This window comes from Syngnathus floridae, chromosome 15, assembly GCF_059516105.1.
Source record: "Syngnathus floridae isolate MCC-2025c chromosome 15, RoL_Sflo_1.0, whole genome shotgun sequence".
In the NCBI taxonomy this organism is placed as follows: domain Eukaryota; kingdom Metazoa; phylum Chordata; class Actinopteri; order Syngnathiformes; family Syngnathidae; genus Syngnathus; species Syngnathus floridae.
The window spans coordinates 11,347,300-11,366,540 of NC_142427.1; the positions used below are offsets into that span (position 1 = coordinate 11,347,300).

At 40.8% G+C, this 19,241-nt stretch overlaps 2 protein-coding genes across 3 annotated transcripts in view; one reads left to right on the top strand and one right to left on the bottom strand.

Moving 5' to 3' along the window:
* gabrb2b (gamma-aminobutyric acid type A receptor subunit beta2b) overlaps nt 1-19,241 on the top strand; it is a 197,919-nt gene that overhangs the window by 141,479 nt on the left and 37,199 nt on the right. The window lies entirely within an intron of this gene.
* Nucleotides 565-18,133, bottom strand: gabra6b (gamma-aminobutyric acid type A receptor subunit alpha6b). Its single transcript, XM_088398673.1, has 10 exons — nt 17,880-18,133; nt 17,633-17,757; nt 17,196-17,263; nt 15,941-16,161; nt 15,358-15,440; nt 14,916-15,059; nt 14,339-14,491; nt 12,305-12,582; nt 8,790-9,046; nt 565-3,522 (listed from the first exon to the last, which is right to left on the bottom strand). The coding sequence occupies exons 1-10, from the start codon at nt 17,912-17,914 to the stop codon at nt 3,510-3,512; spliced, it is 1,377 nt and encodes a 458-aa protein (XP_088254799.1). The 5' UTR covers nt 17,915-18,133; the 3' UTR covers nt 565-3,509.

Sequence of the window (19,241 nt, forward strand, 5' to 3'; positions counted from 1 at the left end):
TTAAGCTAATCTGTTTCTTACGTAAGAGCAGTCACAAGGCTGTAGTGGTCTTTCAGTGCCACAATTTGTTCTCAAGTGTTGCAAGTGTATTCATCATGATGAGTCATTCATTTGTATTGACGGCAGTTATTGATACTTGATGGATGCACCATCTACATCTCTGTCTGTCTTTATTCAGAAACTAAAAAGAGAAGAATATATAGTATTTGTGGTCGGTGGGTGGGAGCCTTCCCTGCCTGCTCACTTGCATAAAATTAATATTCATGGTTGGCATAAAACTGCTGAACTAAAAAAACAACAAATTTCTCAGAAAAATCAACTCACTCAAGATTCTAATTTTATTGTGCTATGTTTGTCCTCCATAACGTTCCAAATTCACTCCAAAAATATTAGTTCTGCCAATGTTGTATCGGACAGTATAAAAGCCGGTGTAAGCGCAACTAAGATATCTGCCATCTAGTGGTAATTGGTGAAATTACTTCTGGCTATGACTAAGCTCCCCATTGGAAAGAAACACTTTGCAAGAGTTTTCTCTGTCATTCTTGTAGTTTTTGTACAAAGTGGGACAGCAAAAATAATGTTGACTTTATTGAGCATTCTTGTGGGGAAAACGTTCACTCAACAGGGACCACAAATTGTTTTTCCAATGCTGCAGGGGGAAAAAAATGGAGCTGCCTGGAGTACAAAGGCTTGTGGTGACTCAAAAACATTTACAAGTGCAGCTTATTATCAAGCAGGGTTTCACTTTGCATTCAAATATTGCCTTTACCTAGACACACGTTAATGCAAAATGTCATTAGGGTCCTTGATTTTGTGGAAAAATGAAAGTGACAAAATCAATATGATACTTGTGACAGTGTTGTTTTAAAAGAACGACAGAATATAAATTCTGGGGTTAATTCTCTGTATTCACTGGAGTTTGTAACTTTGTATATGCAAGTGTGCTTTTCCTGGAGTCATAGGTACATCCAATAATCAGAAATAAAAACAAACACACATATACATGTACTATTCATCCATTTCTTCCTCATGATTGTTTTCTAACGTTTTATTTTGCTGGAGATGGAAGGTCACAAAGGATGCATTAGGAGGACAACCAATGATCTCTTTAGCCACCCCCCCAACAAAAAAGAGCAGAGCAAAGAGGTTACGTGGAGAAAAATACCTTTTGTGGAGGAGTAAATTGCTTTTAGCCACATCAATGTATACTTTTTCTTGGCTCTTTTAAAATGTCAGCCCTATTAGACATACTAATAAGAAGCTATTGGCAAAGACATGGAGGTTGTTGCATTCAGAAAGGTGTTTAAGTTCAAATGATTTGTTTCTATCGTGGTACAATCTCTATGTAGGGCCAAATTAGTGTAAAATAAAGTGGAAAAATATAAAAGAAATGTAAAATAAAAAAGTGCATGCAATAGTGTGAGTGAAAAACAAATAGTGTAAAATTAAAATCCAAATAATTACAATGACAACAAATGGGTGATTAATCATGTTAATACAAATTGAACAGTATTTACAAGTGACAAATAAAAATAAAGTTAATTTTAAAAGTTTAATGATGTTCTGCAATAAATCAAATTGTTGAACAACTGCTACAGACACTAATAGAAATAGTGATGAAATTGACTCCCTAATTTAATCTAATTAACCACACTTTTACATTTTTAATGATTACAATTATGATTACATGCCTTTATCGTCATTGTGTAACGCGTGACATTATTGTGCATCTCAAGACCAAACTAATCAAATAAAAGAACTAAGAATACATATATGTATTTTGATCACACCTACTCTGATCTACACAGTAGACATCATACATTTATCATACATTCATCATGCCAACATAGAGGAATAAAAAAAACTTGTGAATAGGATAATGGTTATTAATATTATTCTTGTTAGTGCTAGCACTAAGAGTAGAACGTCATATTTTATTTAATCAATAAATTATATGTGTATGGGGTTTCTAGAAAGTTATTAATATCCAGTCGGAGTGTTTGTGCATATCTTTTGGGACATTGTGTTGAGAGTTGTCATTTGAAAAGGTGCCGGTGTTAATAGAGGAGACTTTAATGAGGAAATAAAAAAAAGTTACAGGATGATGAATGTAGTGAAGCAGCGCACATTTACACAGCACAACATGCTACCACTTAATTGTAAACTAGGCATAATCCACACAAGTGGATTACTAATGAACATGTTTTGACATTCTGGATAATTGATGATTCTGGGTTGAGGTTTCTATTTTTTGCTCCTTGTTAAATGAGAACAAGAAGCCAGAAGCTGTCTTCTTAATTAAGAACTGGCGAACACGTTTTATAGAAAAAAAAAAGCGTGATAATTGGATACATTTTTCAAGAGGAATGACAATCAACATTTTCTCAAGTGTGCATACGCCGTTGCTTAGATACAGAGAAGCTTGAGTGTATGAACAGTACTGTGCGCTCTGTTGTTAAGTTTTTTTTTTTTTTCTTTTAAGGTATTTTATAGAACTCTTTATAATCAGACTTCCAGCCCCCCCAAAATGACTGCATGCATTTACCGTGGCTTGGTTTTGTTTCACCGTTTATTAGCAGGGTTACATTTAGGGTTGGGGTTAGACAGCGCATAAATGCACATGCCCACACTTTCCCAATTTGACTTACATGCATGCATCGTCAGGTAAAAATCAATATACAGATAGGAAAACCTATTCATTCGCTCTACTCAGGTAATACTATTGTTTTTTTTTACCATAACTGTGTATATATAACAATCTTGCAACTATATTCGTGTGTGTGCACGTGTGTATTGGTGTGTGTTGATTTTTATATTTTTTTATACATATATAAATCAGCGCTCATTTGCATTAGTTGGTGTTAAACACCCTGCCCTGCAGTATTTTCCCAACGCATGCCTGTTTAATGAGTTAAATCCAGTTTCTGCCTTTTCCATTTTGCAAATGAAAAGCCCAAATGTTCAACATTTGCGCAAAGTAGCCGTGGAAGCGCGCCACTTGAAAATGTTTTGTTTTAAAGATGTTCCCTCCTGCCCTCTTTGCTGCCAGCCACCGGGGGAAATGATGTGATTGAGTTTGAAGTGATAATTGGAGAGGATAAGTCAGCCCATTACGTGGAGTACACTCATTCCATCGAAAAATTAAATGACTAAATAAATAAAGGACAAGAGAAAATGAATATGCGATGATGAACGTGTGCAGAATTTCATGAACTGAGTGTGGACATGCATGACAAAAGTTAAGCAGAGCCTGCTGCTCCTCCGCCTTGCTATCATTCAACATCATCAATAGTCCCATCTCAGGCTTAAATTGGCATTGACTATAAAGACACTTTTTGTTTTTGTTGTGGTTCGAAAGTAAACTTAAAAAGGGACGTACAATGCATTATAAGAGACTTTCTCGCCATGCCATCTCACACACACCCACAATGAATGGTGAGGTCACACTCTTGTATGCATGTATGTGTGTCTATGGAGTTGCATCTGTGTGATGTCGCCCTTCCCCGCATTCAGACGGTGTCCCTGGAAAACAAATAGAGCAAAAGCACAATGTTAAACTATTATGTCATCCTCTGCATGATCGTTTGATTCAAAAAATCCAGCACAGGGTATTTGTTAAATACATATAGTTGCATTTTGCTTCAAAGTACAATACAACTGGATTTAATCATTCAAATTTGCAATGCGCAAGACTTTTAAGTAAAAGTAAAAAAAGTAAAAGCCATCAGGAACACAAAATGCCATCTCTGATTAGAATCTGCTGTTGACCAGTGTGATTAAAAAAAAAAAATCCAGGTTGAAATTGTCATGATAAAACATTCACTGTCTGACAGAACCAGTTCAAAGTTTGAATACATTTTCTCATGCTATTGAATGAGAAAGTGTGTCCAACATTTTAAAGTGCTGCTGTATGTCTATGAAAAGTTTTCAACGTTAATAATTCACCGAGTTGGCCCAGTCCGATAGGCAACACCTCCCTCCTCGGTTGCCATCAGTAGCAGTGATGTAACAGCCCAAGCTCATTACAGGCCAAATTCTGAAATTTCAAATTTTGTCAGTTCCACCTCCACCAGCGTTGCCTGCTGGGAACTTTGTCTGAAAACTTCTGCTGCCGAGCTCAAACCTCCTCCCCCTTCCTCCTCTTTCTCTTTTTGATATGTCAGAGCAGATGGAAGCTGACATCGGCGAGAGACATTTTTCACTCGCCGATCTTGCACGGCTGCCGGCAAAGCCCTTCCCACCCCTTTTTGTGCTTTTTTAGTTGTTGTTTAGCGAACAAAGTTTGGTCAAACTCAGCCACATATAAAATTTCACTTATTTTTCCAGCAAAATGGGCTGCTGCGGTTTAGGGTGGCTGGCACCAATTTAAAAAGAGAAAAACATGTTTTAGTGAATGACTGCGTTCCTGTGACTGCTTTTGTTTTGTTTGAACAAAAACCCAACGGAGCAAGTCAAACTCGGATTAAAAATGATTGTGGTCTTTTCTCAGTCATCCCAAAGGTAGCACATTAAATAAAAAACGTGTACAAAAGTAAAAAAAACATAATAAACAGTGTTTAGGTTTTATTTTATGTTAATTTCTTTAAATGAACCAAGGACTCGAATGAATATTTTTTTCTGAAGCTATTTATTATACTCTATTTATTTTGCTGCTAAAAATTGCATGCATCATACATGATTGAGTTAATTATGAAGATGCTTGGAATGTGCAGTAAATATAAATCAATGTTAATTTCGGATATAAAAATAGACATTATTCCACATGTAATGCTGCTTGTATGCGGATGAATGGCCTCAAACGAAGTTTTGTATACTTCCCACCCAAAAAATCCAAATGATATGACTTCTTGAGGGACTACTGTAAATCCATTCCTTTTCATTAAGGGACTCCATTGTGACTGATTAATCCCAATTCAATGTGTGGCGACTTCAAAGGAGGGACTAATTCTTGAACGTTTGACCTCTGGGCTAAGCAATCTGTCCTCTTTAGTGGAGGCGACGACGACTGTACATCATTCAAATGACCAGATGGCACTGCCCACTCTATATTGTCCTACAAATCGACACACTACTTGACTTGCCCATTAAGGAGATCAACCGAGGAACGGCAGCGCGTGTGAAAGTCAGAAAAACAGGAAGTGACTTGAGTGCGCTTTCCTCTTTGAAAGAATAAAAGTCGGCCGGTCTCCGCTTAAGCGTGAACTGAGAAATGCAGCCGTGCGTGACAAACACACGCAAGCACGCAGCCACGTGCAGACAGAACTAGTGACGCCCGGGAGGATAGAACCATTCCCCGGGGGCCCACGTGGCCTAGGGAGAATGATAGATCGCCGATCGCTACTTGCTGGCCTGTAATGGAACGATCATTAAAAAGCCACAACTTGCAAAAAAAAGACTTGGAAGGCGCCTTTAGTGATTTTGATTTACCAGCAATGACAGGGAAGTGTTTCTTTCTCCTCAAGCTTGGCACTGATGGGCAATTAAGATGGCAGACAAACACATGCGCGCGCACACAGCATCCCGCCACCAGTGCATCCACCAGCTGCGGCCCCTCATGGAAGGAAGTGTTTTCAGCAAATTTGTTTCCTCCACGTCATCCTCTGAATGGCGCTATTCATGAAAGTAGCCTCCAGTCAGTCGGCGCTACTGCTGCTGCCACGGCACATTTACACACTTGTTCGCTTTTCTCGCACAAGGCGCATACAGGGATCCACCTGCACACACTCTCACATAAACAGACGGGACTCTTCTGGTCCAGTTTATCCCCGCGGGAGGGCCTGTGCTAATAGGGGCAAACATACAAAAAGATGGCAAAAAAAAAAAAGGGGGGGCATGCTTTTAGTCTGTTTGTGCTTAATGGAAGAGTTTAACGTGGATGGATGTTAGGGTCAGAGACTCAACAGTGTGGGCGGCGCTGTCCATGTGAATGTATCTTAAATGGCAACAGTGAAACATCCAACGATACATTTTCTGGTCTCGTTAGACTTGCTGGCGAGCGAGAGCAGATCGCAGCCAAGGTCGGGCTACTGGTGGTCAGCAACTGGCAGGACAAACAAGCATTTGGCATCCCCATTTAAACCCAAGGGCAATTTAGAGTCTTTAATTATCCTAAGGCGCGTGTTGTTTTGGGATGTGGGAGGAAGCCGGAGTACCCGCAAGCCCACGCGAGTAAACTGTAAAGTCCACAGAGATGTTTTAACAGAGATACAAAGCCACATCTCTTGCACAGACATCTTAAAGACTAGCCCGCTGTACAAATTAGAACCACAAAGATATATTGTTCATCGTTAGCTTAATAGCGTAATTGCCTGAGCCATTTGGAAGTTGCTGTCACATTAGGGAAAAATAAAATCCCAATGTGCTGGCTAAAAAAGAAAATCGTCATGTGTGTAGATTCTCAGTCATCCATATTATGATCACCCAAAAAATGTTCAATCAAAATAACTATTTTTTTTGCGCGGGTGTTCCTAATGATATTGCCAAACAAGATGGAACCCAAACTAAATAAGAGATGAAGACTTTGTCATGAACTAATTTTGACATCCCCTGCAATATTTGATTCCTGCATTTAACCCATCCATGTGATTAGCACGACGCTAATTAGCATGGATAATTTACCTATAGCGTTGATTGCAAATGAGATAAACACTACGTCCTTCCTTCCCGTGATTTAATCGACGCTTTTAATTTATTATTAGTCATGATTAATACTACAGCGCATTACGTATTTAAATGAGCGCACATACACTGTCTTCGGTGTGCAGCCAGTCTACAAGTTGAAAATAAGCTCCATCCAAAGAAAAATCAAATGCATTTGATATTTATTTCATGTTAAACACCCTGACGTTTGCTGTGAAGATAATTCAAGTGCAATCGATCACAATGTCAAGCAAGCGTGCAGTGCTGCTTTGGAGTGGCTGGTCCGCTTAGCGCCTGAAACGCCTCTGGGGACTTGAAGCTATCACCTCTAGGCCGCCGGGTCTTTTATCACCTTGGTTATCCTTTCAACACTCTCTTTGCATGTTTTCAATGCGCCTGTATTGATTGAATGTAGGTTCACACACAAGCATACACTAGTCAGACTTGGGAAAAACTCTGCTCTTGTTGCCTTTATATCTATCTAGCACCACTATCTTGCTCACGGAAACACCAAATTTGTCGTCGATTATATGAATTTTGAGATTGTCTGGAGCCAAAATCGCGATTATGATTAAAATTCGATTAATTGAGCAGGCCATTCTTGATGCCACTGCCAATATGTCAAGTTACACGCGTCTCATATGATGTCTGAGTTTTAACCATAGATCCCATATGGGGGCCGGGAGGGAGGGACCCAGATACCCCCCCCCCCCCCCTTACAGAATATGATGCACATATGCCCACATGAATGTGTGCATCACATATTGTAGGTGGGAGAAATACACAAGCCTGCCAACACGCAAGCATCATAAACAGTTTTTCTCCTTTGAACAGCATTCAGGCTAAGTGTCAAACCACACATTGAGCTGATGTTGCAACAGCCTCATTTAATCTGCAAAGGGAGAGGGGGGGGGAGAGACATACACATTGCTTTTGCCATAATGACACCATAAAAGCTGCAATCGTTATAAACCTTGTCGTGTCTGTGGTGGGATGTCACGTCTCGCTTTCTTATGTGAAAGCAAATGTGTTTTTTAAGACACAGTCTGTAGGGGGGAGCATTTTTGTACATTAGATTTGGATGAAAGTCTTTACTTTTTTTATGTTTTTGTATGCATTTGTAGACAGTTGAACAATCCGCTGAGATCGTTTCAAAAGCTGTTTCTGATATACTGACCCTTTCATGTAGTGAAATAAAACATCAGCGCCACCTCCCACACAATTAGAAATGTATGTATGTAAAAAAATGTTCCCATCATCTTGTGTCATAATTCGTAAACTGAGAAATGTACAGACACTTTTCATTGATTTTATTTTTTGGTCATTTCAGTCATAATAAACCCAAATCCCTAAACTCTGAATATAAAATGGGACGGCCCCTTTGTCTAACATTATCCTCCATCACGCAGGGCTGGCAGCAGAATTATTTTTATCAACAGTAATATGGCACCAGTCTCTTTTGGAAAGGTTTAATTAAATTGAATTGAATTGAATTAAATTCCTGCTGACGTTTCTGATGATCGAGGATCTAAATACCTGAAATTGATGCGTTCAGGACCACGGACAGTTCGAACGGCACTCTATTGCTACGCTGCTTTATTGCACCACAGAAAGCGGGTGGTGATCAAGGATCTAAATACCTGAGCTTGATGCGTTCAGGACCACGGACAGTTCCAACGGCACTCTATCGCTACAGTGCTTATCTTAGCGTAGCTTAATGTTGCTTTCGTACATGTAGTGTGTTATGTGACCCTGTTTCATATCAAGTAGTTCACTGTACATGTAAAAGCAAATTCACCTCCAGGCTGCAAGTGCTAGCAAAACACTGAATAACAAATATAGAGCCATTTTTTCCCCCTGTATAGCAACGCGTACACGTTACACTGTGTAGCTGAAGCTGCTGTTCGAAAAAGCCATATGGTGACTAATTAGCGATGAAAGCGTAGGAGTATTGTGTGGCTGCTGAATAATAAATTCAAGTCCCAGGTGAAGACAATGCATGCTTGAAAGAAAAAGAAATGCTTAACGGAGAAGGAGACACTTCACTTGCATGCATACGCACACAAAACAAAGTCGTGAGTGCTTTCATTGCAGTTCCGTAAAGTAGTCCCAGCAGCGTTTTGAAAGTAGCAAGCATGCCATGTGTTCACCTGGTCATCTCCATGGTGTCCTTGGTGAGGTACACGATCCAGTAGACCAAGTTGAAGGCGCCGAAGGAAAGCGGGAAGAGAATGCGAGAGTATTTGTCGATGATACTCGTGCCGGTCAGGACGTTGTTAGCCGGCACGGCGGAGCCTTGCTGCAGGAAGGCCTGAGCGTTAACAGGCGGGTTGGGGAAGGTTTTGGCCGGCCGTTCGAAAAGGGGCGCCGAATTCATCCTCTTCTTCAACACGTTGCTGGCGTCCGCCTTAGAGAGAAGACAGAAATTTGCATGACGTGACATGAGGGCATTCAAAACAATGCTGGGTTTGAGTTCTTGCATCTAATCACAATACGCCGAGGCAGGAATAAGACATCAAATATCTTTAATCACTACAATATTAATAGTAAAGAGATTAAAAAGAGCATTGCAAGTCAAAACATGCTCTTGATGATGCTAATGCCTTATTCAGGCAACTGTTGGGTTTAGTCCCTGCATGTGTGGATGTAAAAACTTTGTTTCAAATATTAATAAAGAGTCGTCAAGAAGCTCGACAAAGGGAATAAATGATGTTTGTTTGTTTCTAAGGGACATTCCGACATTTTTTTCAACACATCCCTGCATATTTATTGACACGTGGTTATCAGCGAGCCTCATCAAGTTTGAGTCAAGCGATCCCGGAGAGAGAAACCAAAGTACTTCTGGGAATTGGGTCAAAAAACACCATGTTGCCAGTAGATAGAGTCAGCGTGAGAGCGAGACTGCCAGCCAGCCAGCGCAATAATCCAAAGAAAACAGCACAGAATCTTTACCTGCACTAGCACAGGAATAGAACAAATTTGGAGCTACCAGATTATACCAGCAGCAGCAGCAGAATGAAAATCTATATCAGTTCTGTATTATTATTATTATTATTATTATTATTCCATTGGTCTGAATCGGTCCCTATTTTAGGATGGAGATTTGGAGATTTATTTTTGTGTTTGGTACCATGAGATGGTTTTATAAATTCCATCACCAGTCTGTTGATCAATTCCACTGTAGTGTGTGTGCATGTGTGTGTACTATACATAGTAACGGATCCCAAAGAGAATATTTTTCTAATGATGACACACTAGCTTGGTTGGCTTCTTGCTGGTCAAATCCAAGTGGGATGCGCTCCTCTTTATCCTCTGCTCTATATTTGTTCACACACACGCTGGCATAGCACAGATGGTCCCTTACTATTGGACAAATGAATATATTGTTTGGGTATGTGTACTGTGTGTGCGGGGGTAGTTGCAATCGATATGTAAATGTTCTGTGTGCCTGTATGTGTAGGTTGTGCAAAATAAGGTTATTGCAAATGTGTGTAGTCTGGGAGGTCATTTGAGTGGGCGGTGAGTGGGCGTCAACACGCTTGTGGAAAGTTAGTTATGTGCATGTAAATACTGAGAATGCACTGACACAGTATTTATCTGTTTTTGGGGAAAGAATTTGCCTCTTCATTTGCACCATTATAGTCATTGTGGGATTATTGTGGAGTCTTCTTTTTCATTAGTCAAGAACTGAAATGATTTTTCCCCCCCAGTGTGGTGTTCCAATTAAAGCCTCCACCCAATTTTTCCTTGAACATCACTTACATCAGAATAAGTCGTTCCAATTTTGAAGGCTCCTTCAAATGCATCCACATAATGTAGCCGGCGCGTTGTTACCATCCATCAAAGCCGCCCATATCCCGAGACTGTCAATTTAGCCCTACAAATATTTTTATACAGCATCTTACATGAGAGTGTTGTTACACTTCATCATATTGTAACATCTAACGTGTTGACACCAACAAGATTTTTCAACATTACTTCCTGACAGATATTGCCTTAAGACGCTTTTAGATTGCCACATTTCTGTCATGCGGAATTGATTGTTGGGTTGCTTAAAGCTATTGAAACCAAACACACTGCACTACTTGCCTTCAACCAGTAGAAGCACTGTTGTCTAAAGAAGTCAAGCCACCTACCATCACTTAAATCCAAAGCTAAATCTGACTTTCCCTGTCCAAGAATACATCACGATAGTAAATCCCCAACTCATACACCACCTAAAAACTTTTAACAACATCTTTCCTTTAATGATATCACATGACCTGTCAAAAAATCATCACTGCTTTCCCGCTGTGGCTCTCCCTTGCAGCCATAACAAGTCGTCATGTTAAAAATCGTGACTGGATGACGGCTACTTCTACCCGCGGTCGCTTGCTATTTTTCCTCGCGTTCCTTTCATTGCCCTCCTACATATTTTGGTGAAAGCAGTCATTTTCTATGAAGCCTCCCTCCCACTCAGCTCTTTTCACTGCAACTCTCTTACGCACACAACAAACCCCACTGCATGTATCTATGCGTCTTTGGCCCAGGCCGGCCTCCTCTTCCGGTGTGTTGGGTGCCCTCCCTTCGCAGATATTCCCTTAATCTATGGCTCTTACATAATCCTCAGCAGCGCCATTCACAGGGACGACGACTGGCTGTCTCTTCATGTCACTCTCGGTAGTGATCACACAGTAACTGGGCGGCCGGAGAGGAGAGGAGGATGGATATACTCAGGCTAGATGAATAGATAAATCACTTTAGAAATGGATGAGTGTGTTGTATGGATGTGGGATGCATAATACTCCAGATTAAGTCAGCGAGTGCATATAGAAGCAAGCGTGTATATGTGTTTGAGGCTGTGCAGCAGATTATACAGGGATGCTCGCTCCTGAATGGAAATGGATAAAGTGGAGATGGATAAAGTGCATGCATGGGCAGTGTGTGAAGGCAAAATAAATAGCCAGCGGTAGCCAGTAGAACACAGTGTGCAGCAGAGCAGCCAACCAGTAAAGAAAAAAAGTTCAACTCGCTTGTGAGTCGGTGCAAACTTCCGTGTGCTTGTGGAGGTTTTGAGAAACTCGAGCAAGGTTGTCATGAATTTCTTATGAACGAGGTGGGAGTGTGTGTGTATGTTTGTAAATTCAATGGCCTCGACATTAGGTACGCCGACGCAATTTAATATGATTTTGTACAAATAATGCTGCCTTTGCAAAGACGAGCAAGATCCTTTGGATACTGAAGACATGGCGTAAGATTATTTGTGGAAAAAAAATCAATCCAAATTCCTCAGAGTGGTAAAATTAAATTGCCATGTTCCAAGCATAGAAGCGTCATCAGCCTGACAGCTAAAATGTTACATCATCATCGAGCTAACAAGCAATTAAGTTAACCACCTACTGTAACTCTATTGAGAATAGAAACCATCCTCTGCATATTTTCACTTTCCACGCAGTTCCAGATCTGCTTTTTGTTCTTTTCTTCCACAAATGACACTTTTCCACAAAGCTTTGTGAAAATCAGTTCAATAATTGTCGCATTTACCAACCAGACTAAACCTCACTTTACATTTCTAGTGCCCAATACATTCAAAGCCAACCCCCACAAGAAAAAAAGATATTCTGGGATACTGCTTGTAAGTTTTAGATTGGACACAGATCATTTGTAGGGTGATTTTGACACTTACTGAGGAGACCTCTCCATCATTTCCCGTGCTGGCAGCCGGGGTGGCAGCCGCAGCTGCGGCCTCTTGAGCCGCCGCCTTCATGGCCGCCGCCTTGCGTAGCTCCCGATTAGCTTGCAGCGTGGAGAAATAGTTGACGGCCGCAAACTCGATGAGGGCGGAGAAGACGAAGGCGAAGCAAACGGCGATGAACCAATCCATGGCTGTGGCGTAGGACACTTTGGGGAGGGAGTGGCGAGCGCTGATGCTGAGCGTGGTCATGGTCAGCACGGTAGTGATACCTGTGTACGGAACCATTGATTGGTGGAGAGCTTTTATCGTCGTGCCGTGCTTATCTATCCATGACATATTTTAGCCCATTGAATCGAATATCCTCATGAGGACAAATCAACATTGCTGACATCCCTTTAAGAGGACTTTTAACGAATTAGATATCTAATTGACTTTCATTGTGGAAGTAAAAATGGGAAGGGGGGTAATTGAAGACTACTGCCCGGGCTTTTACCAAATTTGGGATTTCATTAGCAGCCCAGGAAATTAAAGTGCCTAATGTGACTTAATAATGCCTCTCTTGTGAGGCATCACTTCAGCAAGTGGACAGAAACCTCCTTAAAAGCCGTACATCTTCCTCAAGCAATGCTGACGCTCTCTATTTTAAATATGGCCAAGGCAATTGAAGAAAGCCTGTCAGGCCGACAGCGAGAGGCAAGAAGGAAGCAAAATAGAGTATGAGGGGGCGAAGGACAAGGTTGATGATATAAAGACGGGACAGAAATGAAATGCTTGGGGCGTTTAAGGGCTTTTGTAGTGGGGGGGAAAAAAGCACGGTACAAATTAGAATGCACTCAATTAAGTTCGGGAGACTTCTGCTTGAGGGACTTAAAGCTTTTAGAGCGGATGTTGACGATGCAGTCCACAATATACAGTAGCCTTAATGTACTCTGCGTGTGCTTTATAGCTTCTCTGCGTCTCCGTTTTGAAGCTCTCTTAGCCATTAAAAGTACCTTGCACAATGTACAGACTAAAACAATCACAAATGGATGACTTTCCCTAATCAACAATGTCAACTTTTTAGACCAACTTTGGCATCTGGGGTTGCTTTGTAACCTTCCACAAGACCCATTTGGACTGCTAAGGGTTTTATGATGACAAGAAAACTCCTCCTTACCAAAACGAAAGTATCGGGCCGAATTTCCAGCCAGTGCCAAGCAAGGAAAACAACTCTATTGATTATGAATTATTAAACCGTCATGTTCCAAAATCACTTAATGTGAAAACGTAATACTCCAGCTCACCCTTTGTATGCTTTTGTATTGGGAATGCAAGAGTACAAATGACTTGGCACAGAATTGCGCACTAAATAAAAACCTACTTCGCCTTCTTCCTTTTGTAGACCTTCACACATTTCTCCAGTCATTTGCTCTTTGCTTTGTCTAGAAGGTTTTTTATTTCTCTATCGCCGTTCGCTTTCTCTATCTCTCCCTGTTTGGGTGTTTCTTGCGCGCTGTGCTCCTGAGGCTAGAGCTCGGTGGCAACTGTAGCGTAATGTAATGTGAGCGAGCGGAACCTGTGAGTGCTCAGAAGCGGGCCAAGTATAAACATCCTCCCCCTCTCAGCCCTTTGCATGAGCAATTTCAAAAAGGACATTTATTCCCAATTAATTCAGCTCAACCACTGTGGAGGAGGAATAGAGATAATGAAGAAAGGTTAAAAAATATCATGCTCTGACTTTGTTTGCATGAGCTAGCAAGGTTTTTATTTTAAGAACCAATCAGTGTTCAGGAGGAGTGTGCTGGTAACTGTGCTGCTTAAAGTTTACAGAAGGAGAAATGTGGTGAGGTCGAACTGTGGGCGTTGAGTTGATACGTTCAGATTTTTTTTTTCCCATTTGACTTCTAGATACTTTAAGAAACACTTCTGGGAGCTGGAATGAAAATTGAAAACTACTTGGCTTAGCCTTTTTGAACACCTAAAAAAGAAACCTTTTCGTCTTTGACATCACACCTGAGTTTGAAGTCAAGTTAAAAGAATTCTTACCAAACACAGTCCGAGCTGGAACTGACTCCTTGTTAATCCAGAAGGAGACTTGAGCCAGGATGACGGTCATGATGCAGGGAATGTACGTCTGGATCAAGAAAAAGCCCATTTTTCTCTGCAGGTGGAAGTGGACGGTCATGATGACGTATTCCCCTGAGACACAAACAGAAGCCAAAGATCTGCTTACTTCCATTCTGGACTAGACTTGTGACTTGTCTTGAAATAGAAAAAATATACTGAGAGTTGTCTCTTGTGGTTAGCCAATTGATTCCATTCCAAGTTGTTTATTTTTGAATGAGGAATCTGACAAGAAGAGGGACCCGGAATGATCAAAGTCCACATGAGGAAGATATTCAACGCCAAAGTTTTCCTGATGCTGTGTCCTCATTTCTCAACTTTTGGACTGTAAGACTGCAATTGATCAAAGATACATTTTATGTATCTTCAAAGATACAACTGCACACCCGACCGTACCTTTTGTTCAGTCAACTCGAGGTTGCCCTTTTGAAGTCAATTGAACAAATGAGGGGAAAAAAAAATCGACTCCAAAATGTATTTCCCTTCAACCTTGACTCACCTGTATTGGACTTGAGCCTCTCACTTGACACTCTCTGACCGATGAGGTCATACTGCAAGAGACTGGATGACTCCTGCGGCACCTCGACGGAAGACAGAGGACCTTTCTTCCACGTGTACATGATCTCACTGACAGGGTAAGCATCTGCAGAGAAGACATCACGAGAGCTTTTAATCATTTTGGCACCAAATAGTCATGTTTTTGTGCAAACAAAACATACTAGGGAAAAAAAATCAAAACAATGAATCCCAACTGTTTTCCTTTGCTAATTACTAGCTTGCAAAAAAGTGACACACGATGACAGACTCAAAGCTGCTCAAATGAGCCACGCGTTTCAAATTGACATCTATGAAGGGTGTCTTGTCAATTAGTCAGTGACACACAGAGTGGCACCAGCTGTCACAGAGACAAAACAAGAATGGAAAAAAAAAAAAAAACTCACAGCTCCCAAACTTGAGTGGGCATGCGTGTCCGTCCATTGGGAAGTTCATCAAGCGCATGGGGCACTCTGCATTTATAGTTAATCTGTCGGAATAGAGAAGAATATAGTTCATATTTGATGTAATGACTTTTAAAAGTAACTGTTGAGAGAATGCAAACGATAAGAGAATGACTCCCTCACATTTGAAACTTTTAAGATTTTATAAATCTCAGTCCCGTCTCGAACTATGTCTTGTAAATCCAGCCGCAATAGGGATGTGCTTTTTTTTGACAACTCCACTTCAAATGATGATGCAGAAAGCAGCACATCATTAATTTGGAATTTGACAAAAGCACATTATGCGTTCGGATGTTCCAATTATTTTGGGGGAAATATGAGCTGCTGCCCTTCATCGCATCTTCCAGGTTATCTCTCTCTTTCTTTGAATTGCCATCCAAAGGCTGCTTTAACCATCAGATGGCACATATTTTGTTTTGGAATGGCTTTACGCGAGTCTGTGCATCCTTTTTTTGGGGGAATGCTTTTTTGTTTGAATTGTTATCCAGGGCTCCATCTATTCTGGTCTTGGCCACGCCGCCGTTACCTCATGGTGTAGAGGATGGTTCCGTTCTGCATGATGCGGAACAGCTTGTTGGGGGTGGTCATGTTGTGAGAGATGGACCTCTTGCCGTTACGGAAAAACGTGTCTGGCGTCCAGATCTTGCTGACCATGAGGTTATTGAGTCTTAGGATCTCGATAGGGCCCTCGAATTTCAAGCGCTCGTCGATCCACGTTTGCCGGAAGAACACATCCATGGTGTATTCCTGTTGAGGACGAGTAGAATTTTTACAATTTGTTTACTATGACTTGGATGATGCCACTACCTTTGTAACCTGCAGAGACAGGCAGATGGGGAGTGAGCCATGGTTTCTTTGGAACCTGCTGAGCAGAGTGCTGGCAATGTGTCTGATTTATGTATTGAAATTTGCCACATTTGGATGCACTTCAACTTTTCAGTCCTCCCTACATAATTATTGCACATTTAAAACAAATGTTGGGCTGTTGAATGTTTTCTTAAGAGCACTTGTTTTTATTTTTATTTTACTATAATGTTGTATCCAATTATACTACTTCAAATACCATTATGTATTACCATCGTAACTATTACCAAATTGTATCTTTTAGCTAGTGAGTGTAACTATATTCCTTAAATTCATTTTTGAACACAACATCAAAACAGCCCAGCATCATTTTAGGATTTCATCTCAATAGTTGTGACAGTAAAGTTCCTGTAAAGTCTGTTGGGGAAAAAAAAAAAAAACTAAAATACCCGCAAACATTAGCACAAGTTTCCAGCCAGCAAGTCTTAAATAAAAGTAAATCCTGGATGTTTTGAGGTCAAATTGGTAACCTCACTGAACTGCCCCCCTCCCCCTTTGCCTCTGTACAGTAAATAGATCTTTCACCATCATCATCATTATCATCAAGGCTTTAAAGTCTCCAAGAAAAGCTCTAAACAGCAGCATCATGTTCGATAGACATATAGCGTTGGCTCGGCCTATCTCATGTCAAGAGTAGCCAGCAGCCTATCCCCGTCCATCCCAACATCAGCTACATCTCTCTCCCTCTCTCTAACGGAGGGATTGTCAGACAGATTAAAGTCCGACTAAGCTGCACTAATGACATCTGCCCAAATGCTGCAATAATGAAGGCTAGGACTTGAGTTACAAGGGACAGGGAAAAAAAATAAATAAATAGTGCACATTCGCTCTTGTGTATCCACAATGACTGATTGAGACAACACGCATGTGCATGACAAGCAGCAAATGAAAGAACTTTGTAATGCTTGTTTACATACCATCTCCACATCTGAAACTGGGCCAAAGCTGGTGACAAAGATATCCGTTTTGACTTCTGTCACTGGACCTACAGCAAAGGCAGTCAGGCATTTATAATTTCCATGATAAAAATAATGTGAGAAGCTGTTATATTTGTATGTCGTATTTATATTGTTTTTAAAGAAAGGCTATCGGGAAAAAATATTGTGATTTTGCAGTCTTGGTACTTCCAGTAGCGTGTACTGTAATCTTAATATGGATTTTGTAGTTTTGCTGCATGCAACTTCACTGTAGCACTGATTAAAAAACATTATGGCTTCATTTTCACGCTCAAACAAATGGCTGCATTTGCACACGTCATATTCACAACCAGCCTGGAGGCGCAAACTTGGCCTAACTTTTATCCAGTAACAACAAGCTAATGGTGATTTATGATTTCAAGTGTATTTAAGCATACCTCCAAATCCAGGTCGCAGCCTGTTGTCATAGCCGTCCAGTAGTCTATCCAATATGCGCGTGATGTTATCCAAATAGATGCTGCTCTCAGTGTGCTGCGCTCCCCAAGCGCCGCATAAGCTGTAACTAAAGCACGTGTGGAAAAGCAAAAGCAAAAAATACCTCTTAAAAATAAGAAAGGAGTTTAGCAAGTGGTGCGAAAAACAGCGCGCTCGTCGTGCGTAAAAGTCCGAGAGTTTGCCACTCACCAAGACAGAAAGAAGCACGTCAAAGGAAAAGCCATGCCTTGTAGTCTTTCAAAATACAACTTTAGAGATCCGAGGTCAGCTATGCAGACGAGAACATGCCATCATCATGCGTGGACATGATTTTATTCTCCAAAAGCGTCAGCAGCTCTTGTTTGAGTTGCGAGGATTTGGCGCGTCAGTCCGGTCCAGCACGACTTGACTTGCTCTCCAGTGCGCACGCCTCACAGCCTCAACCGCTCGGTTGAGAGCGAAATAAATAAAGAAATAATACAACACTGAGGAGTTTGGAGAGTGGAGAGCGTGGATGGACACGTTGGAAGGGGAGGGGGGAATTTTGCAAGAAGGAAAAAAAATGCCTAGATTGATGGCGATAAATATTACCTGATAAGAGGAAGGGGAGTCAAACAGCATGGACAACTAAAATAATGACTAAAATTTATGTATTTACATTAACCGGCCACAACATTAGGTACACATGTAATTCCTAATGAGAATGTTTGACTGACATGAATTGAAGTCTGCTATTTTTATTTTAGTTGATGTGTGAGAGCTGTTCCTAATATTCTGGATGGTTTTTGGCTATGTGAGACACTTTTTTTTTTTACAATGAAAGATAATGCAAAGAAACTGTTTTTACAAAATTGCATTTATACACTAGTATTAAATAAGGGGGCGTGGCCTGGTGAGTGACAGGAGTTGAAAAAGCTCTTTGCGAGTTTCATAGTTGAGTGTTTGACTGTTGGTCTGTTTGATAAACAGTAAAGTGCATCTGTAGCTGTCCTTGCCCAGTTCTGAGGGCATTAGAGTTCTCAACTTCATCATGGGGTGTTGGCGTATTTGAAGTTCATTCAATTAGTGAAGCTATTTTAATATGAGCACAGGAGTCAAACTCAAGGCGCGCGGAGGCCCAGTTAAAAAAAAAATATAGAGCTGACTGTGATATTGGAAATGAGCATTAAGATGTTTTGTATATGTATTTGTGTGCGTATTAAACTCTAACAATAAAGTGCACAAGAAGAATAAAAAAATCTTCATTGATCAAGTGGAGAGATTATCTCGGCACAGCATGACTTTTTCATTATGACTACAGTAGTATCACAGTCATTTGTTATCAAAAATTCATACGAGGAGGCAGAGAGGGAGAAATATAGGGTGGTCTTCAGACGCTGGCTGATTACGCAATGTCACATTTTAACTCTGGCTCTCTTTGTGCGCCAAACACTTCACGTAATGAAAATGTGCTTTAGATAATGAGCAATCACGAGTGAATCACCAAAGATCAAGAGCACAACACATTCATTATGAAGAACCTAATTGCTGCATTGCCTTTGATAAATGACAAATATTGGTTTGAAAAGTTTG